Genomic DNA, 13,845 nt, shown 5'->3' with positions numbered 1-13,845 from the left:
GCATCTCTATGGTTACCTACCTTTTGTTGAGAAGTTTGTTATGGGACATTTGCAATGACAGTATATGAGTGTGAAAGAATAGAATAAACCACGGACCACAGGGTCAGTGGTTCGATCCCTGGCCCTGGCTATATGTCGCGTGTCTCTGGGCAAGACACCGAACCCCTAACAGCCCATTTGAAGGGTTGCTTCAGGAAGGGCATCCTCTATATATATATATATATATATATATATATATATATATATATATATATATATATATATATATATATATATAAAAAATTCAAACTTACTTATTCACGTCCATTTCAATTGACAAATGCTCTGGGCATTGATGTGTGGGGACTCCCCCACCTCTCTTATGTGTGGGTAGTTATAAACACATAATTAAAACAAAACAAAAGTGTTAGTTTTATTCAGAAATGATTGGACTTCAGTTTAAAAACAAAGAAGCATCTCTTTGAAGTGATGACATTTTTTTTCATCCTGCCAGTCTCTTCACTTAGATTACAATAAGCAGGTTGTTTGTTTTTTTTTTTTTTAAATAGCTGATATAAAAATTCTACATAATAAAATAATTCCTCATGTACACAGGTGGATCAGGCATTCAACGCAGACTTCCCCCTGCACTTTAGTGGGGCAGTAGACTGTTAAGATCACCACTGGTAGTTTGGATCTCACAGGGCTGAAAAGGGCTGAAAAGTTTGGCAAATTTATAGAATTAATTTGGATAAGCCGATAAACTAAAACATATTGCACGTTCAGGTCAGACCTTCTGTTTTAGAGGTGACAGGAATTTCAGCAGAAGGGAAAGACACTTTAAGTGGAATCTATTAATAGGCTATAGCGAAAATAACTGAATAACACATTTGTTATGTTGATCATTTTCATTATATAGAAAGGTTGCTACTGACGGTGTCAAGATGAGAGAGGTTGCAGAGGACGAAAAACAAATCTCATATATGTAATAAAGTATATTTTAAAGATATACTGACCCGTCATTAATTATGGCTTTGAAAGGTTTTTCTTTCTTGCTGCATAGTATTGTAATGGAACTCCAGAAAAGATGGAGACAGTCCAGGACATTATCAGCATATATGATATATCAGATTTTAAGTTTAGTCTTTACAAAGAAGTTGTAATATTAATTGTAACACACCACCATCAGCCAATATTTTAATAACTCACTTTTCTGTGTAATTAATATGTATTACATCTTTGAATAATTAAATGAGTGAGACCCTGTGTAATGTGGACACACCACACTAAAAAAAACTATGACACTAAATGACTAGATCTAGACCTAAACTTGAATAAACCACAAAGTAGAGACGCACACAGCTTATCCACAACTGTCTGAATTTTAAAAATCAGCTGAAGAAAGTGACTTATTTACTTTACTTTGTGTTAGGTACATTATTGTTGCTGACACTTTGTGTTATGTAAATTTTTGTTGCTGTTGTACCAATCCATGTACAACAGCAACTCCCTCTGTAGTTCAACAGTCAAATCAGATAAGATTTCCTTTGTTTGTTTTATCAGGACCTCATTGAGCTCCACCTCACCTACTGCAACAGCCTGTCATCACGCAGTTTGAAAACACTAGCCTGCTTTCGTGAGACCTTGGTGTCTCTTTGTCTTTTTGGCTGCAGCCACATCTTCTACAGAAAGGGTGGTGCCCCCCTCGCCTGCAATGAAGACAGCGAAGATGAGGATGAAGAGAGCCCTGCTTCTAGGCAAGCATTAGAGACAGACTTTACGTTCCAGGGATTCAACCGCCTAAGATTGCTTAACCTGGGAGGCCTACCTGATGAAGTGGACACTGAGACACTTTTAAAACCCCTGAAGTCCCTCACCTCACTAGATCTATCCAATGTACAGTTGCTGGGAACAGCTTTCCTTACTCAGTGGAAAGACAGACTGGCCTCTCTTGTTCTCTACAATGTGGACCTGTCAGAAGAGTTGGTTAGTACATTGGTGCAGCTTGTTAATCTCAGGTAAGGTGACACAATTGACAGTTTTATGTTTAAATTGTCATAATACTCCTAAATTGGCCTGGTAAAAGAAAAAAAACACTAGATTCAAGCTAGTTGCAAGTTCTTTACAGCCTAATTAATTTATGTCAAGTGAAATCCATTCAAATGAAGTTGTAGAGTCAAACATTCACTAATCAAGGAGACTTTATTACTTCTGTATATTGGTAGGTATTCACTAGAGTAAAGTGATTGTATTGCTAACTGTGGCAGAGTGGTTAGCAAGAAGTTCCTGGGTTCAATTCCCGGAAAGGACGGACGGGACCCTTCTGTGTAGTTTGCATATTCTGCCTGTCTTGTGTATGTTTCCTCCTGGTGCTCCGGTTTTCTCTACCACTAAAAGCTTCTGTTAGGGACCAGGTCAGGTTGGCCCATAGTGGTAGCATGCTCATTTGCAGCAGGTCAGGACTAATGCTCCATCTGGTCACCTGACACAATTTCGTTGTACAGCTTGTCGTACACAAAATCGACTGGGCCTCTGTGGAGCAGAAAGATAGAGCGGTCGTCCACCAATCCTCCAGTGTCCTGGCGCAAGACACTGAACGCCAACTTAGTTGCTCCTGGTGATTGTTGGCCAGCTGCATAGCAGCTACCCCATCGGTGTGAGTGTGTGATTGTAAGTGTAAATCGGTGAATGTGAAGCAGTGTAAAGCACTTTGAGTGGCAATAGTTAGAAAATCGCTATATAAGTGCAGCCCACTTACCATTTACAGCCACTTAAGTTAATGTCTCACCATCATCAGAGCTGCTAAAACATTCCCCATCATATTTTGGTGATTATTATATTTTATTTTATCAATTACTGTGGCCAAAGTAATGCTTTTTTGTTAAATTATACAAATTCTAGATTTATTATCCAGAGAAAAACTAAATTATGTCCTATTCAATAACCTCAAGCATCAGTGGAATCATACACTGTAGCTCTAAATAGTAAAATAGTTTTTTCATTACCCATGATATTTCTGGTTCTGGCATTTTAGTTCTGTCTTATTATATTCTGTCTTCATTTTTTGAACATTCTGTGAGAGGCTGCTGAGCTTTCAGATCTGGCAGTTCGTTTTACCATTGAACCAATAAGGTCAAGAGCTTTTATTGGGATCTTCTGCTGTGTGATGAAAGCACAAACAGACACTATTTGATTGGCAGAGAGCACTGGGCGGGAGGGGTTGTAGACTTTGATGAGCGGGTTTTGGTAGGAAGGGGCTGTTTTCTAACCACGCTGTAGACGAGAAAGCTTCGAACTGGATACAGGCAGCTCTGGAAGCCAGTGCAGAGATCTGAAGAATGACATGATACGAGTGTTGTTTAAATGAGACATACTGTTCAAAAATGAGACTTATTGCTGCATTTTGGATCGTCTGGAGGGATTTGATTGTGCATGATGGTAGCCCCATCAGCAGGACACTGCAGTAGTTGAGGCAAGATGTAACCGGTGGATCCACAATGAACTTTGTAGCAAATCAAGAAAGGTGGTGTCTGATCTTTTTGATGTTTTAGTGCGCTGCATCTGCATGCTAGGAGACAGAGGAGATGTGGTCAGTAATGCTCAATTGGTCATCCAGCATATGGAAAACCAATACTGGAGCTCCTCAGGTATGTGTCCTCTCTCTTCTTCTATGTATGACTTGTGGTGGGAGAACACCATTGACGCTATCTTCAGAAAGGCTCAGAAGCAGATATATTTCCTAGTACAGCTAAGGGAGTTTGACCTGCCAGAGGAGCTGCTGATTCAGTTTTATAGGGCTGTTATTGATCCTGTCCTGTGCACGCGATCTGCTTTGGGGCACCCATCAAACAGGACAAGAATACTAAGAACTGCAGAAAGATCATTGGTGCTCCCCTGTCCACTCTCCATGACTTGTACACATTGAGAGCCAGTAAGCAGGATAAAGAAAATATCAATGACCCCTCACAGCACGCACACAACTTCTTCCAGCTTCTCCCCTCTGGCAGGCGCTACAGAGCTCTTTCTGTCAAAACCACAAGACACCAGAAGAGTTTCTTACCTCAGACAATCACAATCATTAACAGCTGACCATACTTTTTGATACATTGCTGCTATCCCTGCTACTGTATACACTGGACACACTAACACTTGGTCACTACATGTGCAAACACTAACACAGACACTCCACTTCAAGTACACAAGTCATAGTGTTGGGACTGCCACACACTGCATCTGGGCCTGACTTCTTTAGGCCATTCTTACATTGTTCGTATTTGTTTTTTGCTTTGTTTTTTCATTGTATGTCATTTGTAATTTTCGTAGTGTCTGTGTTGTTAGTCCTTGAACATGTCCTTGAGAGCAACCAATCACCAAAGCAAATTCCTTGTATGTGTTGGCATCCTTGGCCAATAAATCTGATTCTGATTTTGAATCTGAATGAAGTCCCCCAGATTTCGTGAGACTTAATGGGGGCAATCACTGAAGAAACGAAGTTCATGCTTTTGCTGTGTTGTGTTGATGGTCACATCTGTCAGAGAGACAGGCAGAAATGCATGCTAAGACAGTGGAGTCATCCATTTGAAAGGACAGGAAGTGTTTTGTGTAGCTGGAAAAACAATGTTAGGAAGCCGTGTGAGTGGATTATCGAACTCAGCGATGCTGGGGAAAGAAAGAGGGCCACAAACTGAGGGGCAGAGCGGGCTACAGGAATGATTCGAAAGTAGAGAACAACTTCCTGGTCTTAGTTGCTGTACTAATGAGCCAGGGAGCAGAAACTATGCAGACAACTTGAAAGTGTTACATTTAGTAATATTCTCTCTCTCTCTCTCTCTCTCTGAGTTAACATTACCACTTTTTGAAAGAAACCGGTGTATGAACTAAATAAATCCACAAAGAATCATACAAGATGCTAAAAAAACAAACAAACAAAAACATTGCAGCATGCTGACATTTATGAAAAGTTAAGCATTCAGTGCTGTGGATGTGATCTTAACATTACTTTTAGTCAGATGTTTTTTGATCTCACAATGCTTTTTCAGATTGTAAAATTGCCTTTTTGCAGTTGGCTGGAGTTTAAAACATTGGTACTAGCCAACCATCAAATTACTACCCTTAGCCTGACTGCTTAGAAGAGATCTAGAGGTGTACCAGCAGCCTGTCCAGGCTTTTCCTGGATAATGGTTACCTCATGGCTTACTTTAGGATGAATCGGGACAGTTTGTTATCAATTGTCCATCCATCAGTTGGGCTTGTTTCCACTGTGAGTTGAAGTTTTTTCACTTTGACTCGTTCACCATGCTCTTGGAATTAATGTTAGGGGCTTAGAGTTAAGAAAGGCAAGATGCTCAGCAATGCAAAAACACTGAAAAATTGCAATTGTAATACAAATTGAACAATTCAGCTTCTCCTCTCCAGGTAAACTCAGGACTTTAGTCAAAATGAGCTTCTGTATCAGTTAATGCTCTGCTAAGCAGAGGGACATGGCACCATGTAAACTAGGAAACCACCTTCTCCACAAGAACAAAAGCTGCAATTACCGATATTATCTGTACACAATCAAGATGGCTGATTACAACAAACAAAATAAGATGACTAAAAAGAGTAATAAACTCAATCAGAAGTGAGTTACTTCTGTAGGTGCAGTGTTTACGCACTCTGTTTCCTTTTTCTTTTTTTTCATAGCCGACAAAACACACTTGTTTTGAAGTTAATGTATGTTTTCAAATGTGTAAATGGCCACAAGTAATTACAAAAGAATTATGTTACTTCCTTTGATAAAACATTGTGCATTCTTCAGGCATCTTGATATCTCACGAGAGAGCAGGCGGACCTCGAAGTTTAAGATGACCAAGAAAATCCTGACAGCCATCGTACAACGTCTGGTCAATCTGGTGTCTTTTGATATCTCAGGTCACATTATGCTGGACAACTGCACAGTTCCACACTTTGAAGAAGCAATGGGGCGGCCGAGGTGGGTAACCAACTGTAGAGCATACACTGGATTTAAACAACTGGTTTGATTAACTTTAACTTATTAATAAAGTGCATCCAGATAGTATTCAGACCCCCTTCACTTTTTCGACAGCTTTTTAATTTAATTTTGTTTTCTCATTAAGCTATATTCAGTACCCCATAATGTCAAAGTAAAAACAGAATTTTAGAAAGCTCTGTACATTTATTAAAAAGAAAAAAGAAAATACAACATGTACTTAAATATTTAGGTGCTTTGTTGAAGTATGTTGGCAGGAATTACAGCCTTGAGGCTTTTTGGGTATGAAGCAACAAGCTTTGCACACCTGGATTTGAGGAGTTTCTGTCATTCCTCTTCATTTCAATTTTCATTTTCAGGTCTCTCCAGATATATTCAATAGGGTTCAAGTCAGGGCTTTGGCTGGGAGTTATCCCTAAGCCATTCCTGTGTTGCTGTGTGCTAGAATTGATGTCATGTATGAAGGTGAGCCTTTGGCCCACCACCATGCTTCACTGTAGGAATGTTATTGGGCAGGTGATAAGCGGTGCCTGGTTTCTTTCAGACATAACATAAGAATTTGGCTTAAATCACAATTTAAATCTTTTGTCAATTTTTGTTTATCAAAGCAAACAACCTTGCTCCTCACAGTCTGAGAGCCCTTCAAGTGCCTTTTTTTGCATACTCCAAGCAGGCTTTTTTATGTGTTTTGCACATGAGAAGTTTCTGTCTAGCCACTCTGCCAAAGCCCAGATTAGTGGAGAGCTACAGTGATCCACACTGAATCTCTAGAGCTCAGTTAGAGTGACCATTAGGTTTTAAGGTCACATCTCATACTAATGCTCCTCTCCCCTGATTGCTCAGTTTGTCCAGGAGACCAGCACTTGGAAAGGTCTTGGTTATGCCAAATGTCTTTAATCTGAGAATTATGGAAGCCACTGTTCCCTTGGGAACCTCCATTGCACCATATATTTTTTGTAGCCTTCCTCCGATCTGTGCCTTGCAATAATCCAGGCATTCTATAGAGAGGTTTGTGCCTTTCCTAATCATGTAGAATCAATCAAATCAAATTTATCACAGGTGGATAGTTAAGGCTTAGAAACCTCTCTGCAATGATCAAGAGAAATAGAAGGCACCTGAGCTACATTTCAAGTGCTGTTGCAAAGGTTCTTACTATATATGTACGTGTGATATTCAAGTTTTTCCTTTTTAATAAATTTTAAAAAATTCTAAAATTCTGTTTTCACTTTTTTATTATTGGTGTAGATTAATGAGAATTAATGAATATAATGACTATAGTATCAGGCGGCAACAAAACACAATTGTAAAGGGGGTGAATGCTCCATATAATACATTCTTCTCTTTTTCAGCATTGAGCCATGCAAGAGCAGTATCTATCCTTTCCAGGATCTGAAGAGACCACTGCAGTTTTTGGGCTTGTATGACACTACCCTTTGTAATGTGACGCACATCCCTGCCTATAAGGTACTGGTTATCTAAAAGCCCAGACACATATTGCAGATAATATTTAGATTGGGCATCACAACTAAAAAAAATTAAGTCCATTCTCACTTGGACTAATTGCTCAGATGGGACTCATTGATATGATGTGATGCTTCCACCTGCTTCTGTTATTTTCGAACATTCCTATTACCAGTATAGGCCATGATATTGACATAAATGTTCTTTCTTTCTTTTCTTACAAAAATTTAAGTTTGAATAAAAATGAAATGTAACTACAAAAGAATAAAACACAAGATCGGAATACACCAGTTCTACACTGAACTACTCTCAGATCTTAAAATGCTGTACCAGCAGACGTTTGCAAACCAGCGAGTATTATTAATATAATATTTTATAACACATGACCTTACACATACTTGGTTTACTTGTTCTTAAACTTCTATGTTTTATACAACCCAAGCTTAACCTTTTTCTTTAAGTAACAGATATAAGTATCTGTTTCATATCACGTCACTGAGTTTTATATTTTTGCAAGATCTGTTAACTTAATCAAGCAAATTTTTTGTCACCCTGGCCTTTTGCTGCTGCTAAGTTTGCAAGTAAATTGTTTCTTATAAAGAATGTGCCAAACTGTTTTGGAAGCTTCCAAGCCTTTTTAAAGTGTAAGGATGACTTTTTTCACTCGCATAGACACCTCTTTGACACCTCTTTGCACCTCATGTTGAGATTTCCATTGAAATGATACCAAATGTAATGTAACACTCAAGCCCCTTTTACACATGTGCTGGAATTCTGACATTATCCTGACTTTGCCAGGATGGGGAATGATGAATTGTGTGGAGAATTAAAAGCGAGGGATTGGGTATGTTAAAGACTATCACTCATCTGCTGTTGTAGTCATGTGATAGAACTGTTACTTCTGATGCACTGCTCCAATGTGCTGTAAACAAAACACAGTTTCCCACAGCTGAAGTTCTTTACCATGTTGTGGCTCCTGAGCAAATTGATCATGCACGTAAATAAATGGTTTTCACATGTGAGGACGGATCTTACTCGGGCAATCTCTGGCCGTGTATTACATGTGTGAAACAGCACTATGGGCAATGTACGAGGCTGAATTATCCTAACATTGTTCAGAGTTCATATGTGAAACAGGCTTCAGTATCACACCTAGCCTTTTTATCTACTTGATTAGTCAGGAAGTAACAGGGAAACAGGTCACACCTGGGAATGCAACTGGTTGTCCGAAGTTTGTTTCATTATTTATAAGCCACCAGAAAATGGGGGGTGTATAAAATTGACTATAGCTCCTGAATGCTTAATGCCAGACCTTTGTCAAACATTGAATTAAGGCTGTTGTGACTTTGCTCACATCTCATGTTTCTTTCAAATTTAGTGTGCACAGGCTAAATGCAAAAAAAAATGTTCCAGTGTTTACCAAAATGACTACAATTTGCACAGTGACCTTGCACATTTACCAAATTTATCAGATGGGAAGTTAATCAGGTTTTATGAAACTTTTAATAAACTTGCAGTTATTGAGGTTTACAATCTACTTTGGTTTGTATAAAGGTAGGAGAAGTTAATCATTTGGCTATCCAAGACTTTCTTTCCATCCTCTGCAGAGCGCATAAGCTCTTGGTAGCTTGGTAGAGTGGCCGTCTATTGACCGTAGGTTTAGCAGTTTGCACTGCAACTGCCACCGGCCACATATTAAAGTGTCCTTGGGCAAGATACTTAACCCCCCAGGTTGAGGCCTGCATCTTAAAAATATGTGCCGAATCAATGTGGGAACCTTAAACTTACGGGCTGATCCAAAGGAGGAAAAAAGAAACAAGCCCTGTTCACACATGAGAATGTCTTTTTTTTTACTGAGCTTTGAGAAGAACACTAGGTAAATTTGTTTTACTTATGTTTTTAAGGTAACTGGATCAAAGAATGAAGATCAGGTCCTGAATGCCATTGAGGCTTACACAGATTTTCGCCCTGAGTTGGCCCACAGAGCCATCAATCAGCTGTTCGACATCGCCAGAATACAACACTGCAGCCAGCTCCTTCGCGCTTTGCAAGTATGATGAGTTTTAACGAGGTGACACCAGTGTGGCTATAAAACCTTTGTACCATGATTGTGCATGTAACACTTTCTCATCTCTTTGTTATAGCTTGTCATAGCAGCATTGAAGTGCCATAAATATGATAAGAGTATTCAGGTGACGGGCAGTGCTGCTCTATTCTACCTAACCAACACAGAGTACCGCAGTGACCAGAGTGTGCGGTTGCGAAGAGAAGTCATTCAAGTAGTACTAAATGGAATGGAACAGTACCAGGAGGTCACGGTAAGCCTCATTACCATCTCACAGAAATTAGGCTCAATTTTCAATTGATTTTTAAAACCAAAATCTTTTTCACAATATAATTTTACTGAAATGATAACATGGAGCAGTGTAATATCCAATATTTTGAATGATCACTATTCTGTCCTCACTAGTGTGGAGAGTTGCGTCTAGCTTGACAGATAGCTAACAGGTCCCTTCAGTAAACACTCAGCAGGTAGTTTTTGAGTTTTGAACTTTACTGAAGAAAGCACTGTGAAACTGCAATACAAAATAAATACGTGTTACAAATAGTTTCATTTTTACATACATGCAAAGTCATTAAAGATATGAATTAAGCTGATTACAAATCAGAACGTATAACAGAAGTGCACTAAGCGGGTAACGTTAACGAAATTAGCCCGATGCTAACATACATGGAAAAGCCCATAGACATGCTACGCAATTAGCATCGTGACGTTTTATCGAACTAACAAATAAATTACAAACTAAACCATCTTAAGACATACATATGATACGAGTGTTAACTTTAACATACTCGGTACTTACAGACATATGTTCTTTAGGGACTGATGGAAAAGTTAGAAAGAAAAATTGTCTGCTCACTGCTGAACTAATCTTTTGAACTTCCGGGTTCACAGTCAACTACGGTAAGCCCGATAAGACAAAACACGCAACCCATTCTCTACATATGAGTGGCAGCACACTCCCCGTCTGGTATAATTTTATACCACTATGTACCTTTAATCAATAACACACTTTCTGAGATGGGTCTTATGTACACCCTTGGTGTACCTCCCTTGACCACCCTTACTTCCACCTTCCGGACTCTATTGTCTTGTCCAGGAAAAGCATTCACAATTAGTCCAACGGGCCATTCATTTCTTTTAGCCTGGCTGTCTTTCAGAAGTACAACATCCCCTATCTCCAGGTTAGGTCCGACTGCCTGCCATTTCCTCCTTGGCTGAAGTGTAGCAAGGTATTCCTGACGCCATCGTTTCCAAAATGAATTAGCAAGGCATTGTACTTGCTTCCATTGTTTTCTATGGAGCTCGTTGGGATCAAATACTCCAGGAGGTGCAGATACCAGCTCAGTTTTCTGTGTGAAAATTGAACTAGGAGTTAGCAAATCTGGTTGCTCTGGATCTGTTGAAATTGGAACTAATGGGCGACCATTCATTATAGCAGAGACTTCTGCCATAAGCGTAGTAAGAACTTCATGTGATATGCTGGGTGTGTGCACCTTAAGTAGCATAGCATCTAAGATGCGTCGAGCAACTCCTATCATTCTTTCCCATACTCCCCCCATATGAGACGAGTGGGGAGGAACTTCAAAGTACATCCTTCGTCCTTGAAGTAAGACTGAAGTTCTGGATCATCTGCAGCAAACTGTAACTCCTTGCAGGCACCAACAAAGTTTGTTCCACGATCTGACTGGAAAAGCTTTACCGGTCCTCTAATTGCCACAAACCTTCTCAGAGCATTAATGAAGCTTGACATTGAGAGGGACTCTATCACTTCAATATGAACTGCTCTTGTGACCAAACAAGTGAACATAACAGCCCAGCGTTTGTTCTCCAACGCACCACTCCTTGTACGACGAACACAGATATTCCATGGTCCAAACACATCTAATCCTACATGTGTGAAAGGAGGGGCTTGGGTAAGACGATCAGCGGGCATGTCAGACATTCTCTGTTGCTCCATCTTTCCTCTTAGTCTCCGGCAAGTCACGCACTTGTGTATGACACTTGACACTAGTTTTTTTCCTCCAAGAATCCACAGCCCTGCAGACCTAATTGCTCCTTCTGTGATATGTCTACCTTGATGAGCGACCTGTTCATGGTAGAACTGAACCAGTAAAAGGGCTACATGGTAATTTTTTGGAATGACTATAGGATGTCTTTGTTCCCAAGGGATTTCTGCAGAAAACAATCTTCCACCTATCCTTATCAAACCCTCTGAATCTGGGATGACGCTGAGGCTCCTAAGAGGACTGTGCTCAGGTACAAGCTCTCCTTTGGATAGACTTTTAAGTTCTTCCTTAAACTCCTCCTCCTGCACACTCCGAATGATTATGTTTTTTGCCTGTTTTAACTCGTCTAATTTTTTCATATCTTTTTCGGGAGCTTTCAATGAGGATCTGATTTTCTGGATGAGTTTGGCTACTCCGTGGATAAGAAGCCTCCATCTGGAGAAGCGTTTAAACCTGTGTGATCCAAGCTGTGTTGTAATCAGTGGACGTAGCTCAACATCTGAGGCTGGTTCAACAAGCTCAAATGAGTCTGGCTGAGGGGTGCATCTTCACTGACTTTCTTTAAAAAGTCTGGCCCCGTCAACCAGCTGGTACTGCAAAGAAGAGAGACTGGCACCGGTCGTGTACCATGATCTGCAGGGTTGTGTTGTGTGTTAACAAAGTACCACTGTGTTGGATTACTTGACTTCCTGATGCGTGCTACTCTGTTGGCAACATACACATAGAACCTTCGACTAGTGTTGTTTATGTAACCTAAAACAACTTTGCTGTCAGTGTAGTATTTTACTTCATGGATTTCAATATCAAGTTCTTCCAGCAGTGTGTCAGCCAACTCAACTGCAAGCACGGCAGTGCATAGCTCTAGACGTGGGACAGTATGAGGCTGACGTGGAGCTAATTTGGACTTCCCCATGCAGAATCCTACATGAACTTGTCCCTCCTCATCAAAAGCCCTGAGGTAGGCCACAGCAGATACTGCTAGTGTAGAAGCATCTGCAAAGACACACAGCTCTCTCCGTAGTGTAGTATGCAGAGACGTGTGAATGTACTGCCTTGGAATCTGGAGCTTCTCAAGGTCTACTAATGAGGTTTGCCATGCTCTCCACTGTTTCTTTGTCAGCTGGTAATGGTGCATCCCAATCACAGTTTTCAGAACACAGTTCTCTGATTAGAGCCTTGCCTTGCATAGTGATAGGTGCTGCAAATCCCAAAGGATCATATAAGCTGTTGACAGTTGAAAGAACGCCCCTTCTTGTGAATGGCTTTTCTTCTCGGGAGACAAGGAAGGTGAAGCTGTCCTTTTGCAAATTCCAGTTGAGCCCTAAACTCCGCTGCAGAGGTAAAGGGTCTGCACCAAGGTCAAGGTCTTTTAGCTCCTTAGCCCATTCCTGTGAGGGGAATGCCTTCATTACCTCGGGACTGTTGGAAGCTATTTTGTGGAGACAAATGTTTGAGTCTGCTAACATCTGTCTTGTTTCGTTCAGAACACAAATGGCTTCAGCATCACTGGAGAATGAGGTTAATCCATCATCAACGTAAAAGTTTCTTAGGACAAACTGTTTTGCCTCCTTACTATATTCATCTTGTCTTTCCAGAGCAGCTCTTTTTAGGCCGTATATAGCAATGGCAGGAGAAGGGCTGTTGCCGAACACATGAACTGTCATGCGGTACTCTCTGATGGGTTTTTCAGGATCATTATCTTCAAACCATAAGAAACGCAAAAAGTCCCGGTGATCCTCACGAACAGTGAAACAATAGAACATCTGTTGTATGTCTGCTGTTACAGCGACTGGTTCCTTGCGAAAACGAATGAGGACCCCCAGAAGCGTATTGTTCAAATCTGGGCCACTCAGTAGAACACTGTTCAGGGAGATGCCCTCATGGGTAGCACTTGAGTCAAATACTACACGTATCTGACCTGGTTTGCGAGGATGATAAACACCAAAGATTGGTAAATACCAACACTCTTTTTCCTTGTTGAGTGGTGGAGCTGGTTCTGCATGACCTAAATCAAAGATTTTCTTCATGAATGCGAAGAAATGTTGGTTCATTTCTGGTCTTTTGTTGAGCATACGGCACGTGTTGTGAAACGCTTCACTGCTTGGTCTCGATTGTTTGGGAGTCGGTGTCTTGGTGACCTGAAGGGTAAAGGGGCTGTCCAGCTGTTTGCCTCATTCACAAACATCTCCTTGTCCAGAATATCCAGAAAGACTTTCTCGTCCACATAGATGGTAGGTATATCATCATGCGGTGTTCTCCTGAACAATTCCTCGCCAAGGCTATCAGTTTCATTAGATTTAATAATGTCGGTAATGTTAAGAGTAAGAGTGTACGATGCTGGTGTA

The 13,845-nt window shown here is 40.5% G+C and overlaps 1 protein-coding gene across 3 annotated transcripts in view; it reads left to right on the top strand.

The window, feature by feature from the left end:
- The window catches only part of zer1 (zyg-11 related, cell cycle regulator), a 39,546-nt gene that overhangs the window by 2,983 nt on the left and 22,718 nt on the right, over positions 1–13,845 (top strand). For all 3 annotated transcript variants that reach the window (XM_067483883.1, XM_067483882.1, XM_067483884.1), the window contains 5 exons: positions 1,543–1,997; positions 5,777–5,950; positions 7,318–7,432; positions 9,334–9,480; positions 9,574–9,747. In XM_067483883.1, the coding sequence (XP_067339984.1) occupies positions 1,543–1,997; positions 5,777–5,950; positions 7,318–7,432; positions 9,334–9,480; positions 9,574–9,747 (1,065 nt within the window). The remainder of the gene's footprint in view (positions 1–1,542; positions 1,998–5,776; positions 5,951–7,317; positions 7,433–9,333; positions 9,481–9,573; positions 9,748–13,845) is intronic.

This window comes from Channa argus, chromosome 18, assembly GCF_033026475.1.
Source record: "Channa argus isolate prfri chromosome 18, Channa argus male v1.0, whole genome shotgun sequence".
Classification (NCBI taxonomy): Eukaryota; Metazoa; Chordata; class Actinopteri; order Anabantiformes; family Channidae; genus Channa; species Channa argus.
This window is presented reverse-complemented; position numbering and strand designations above follow the sequence as displayed.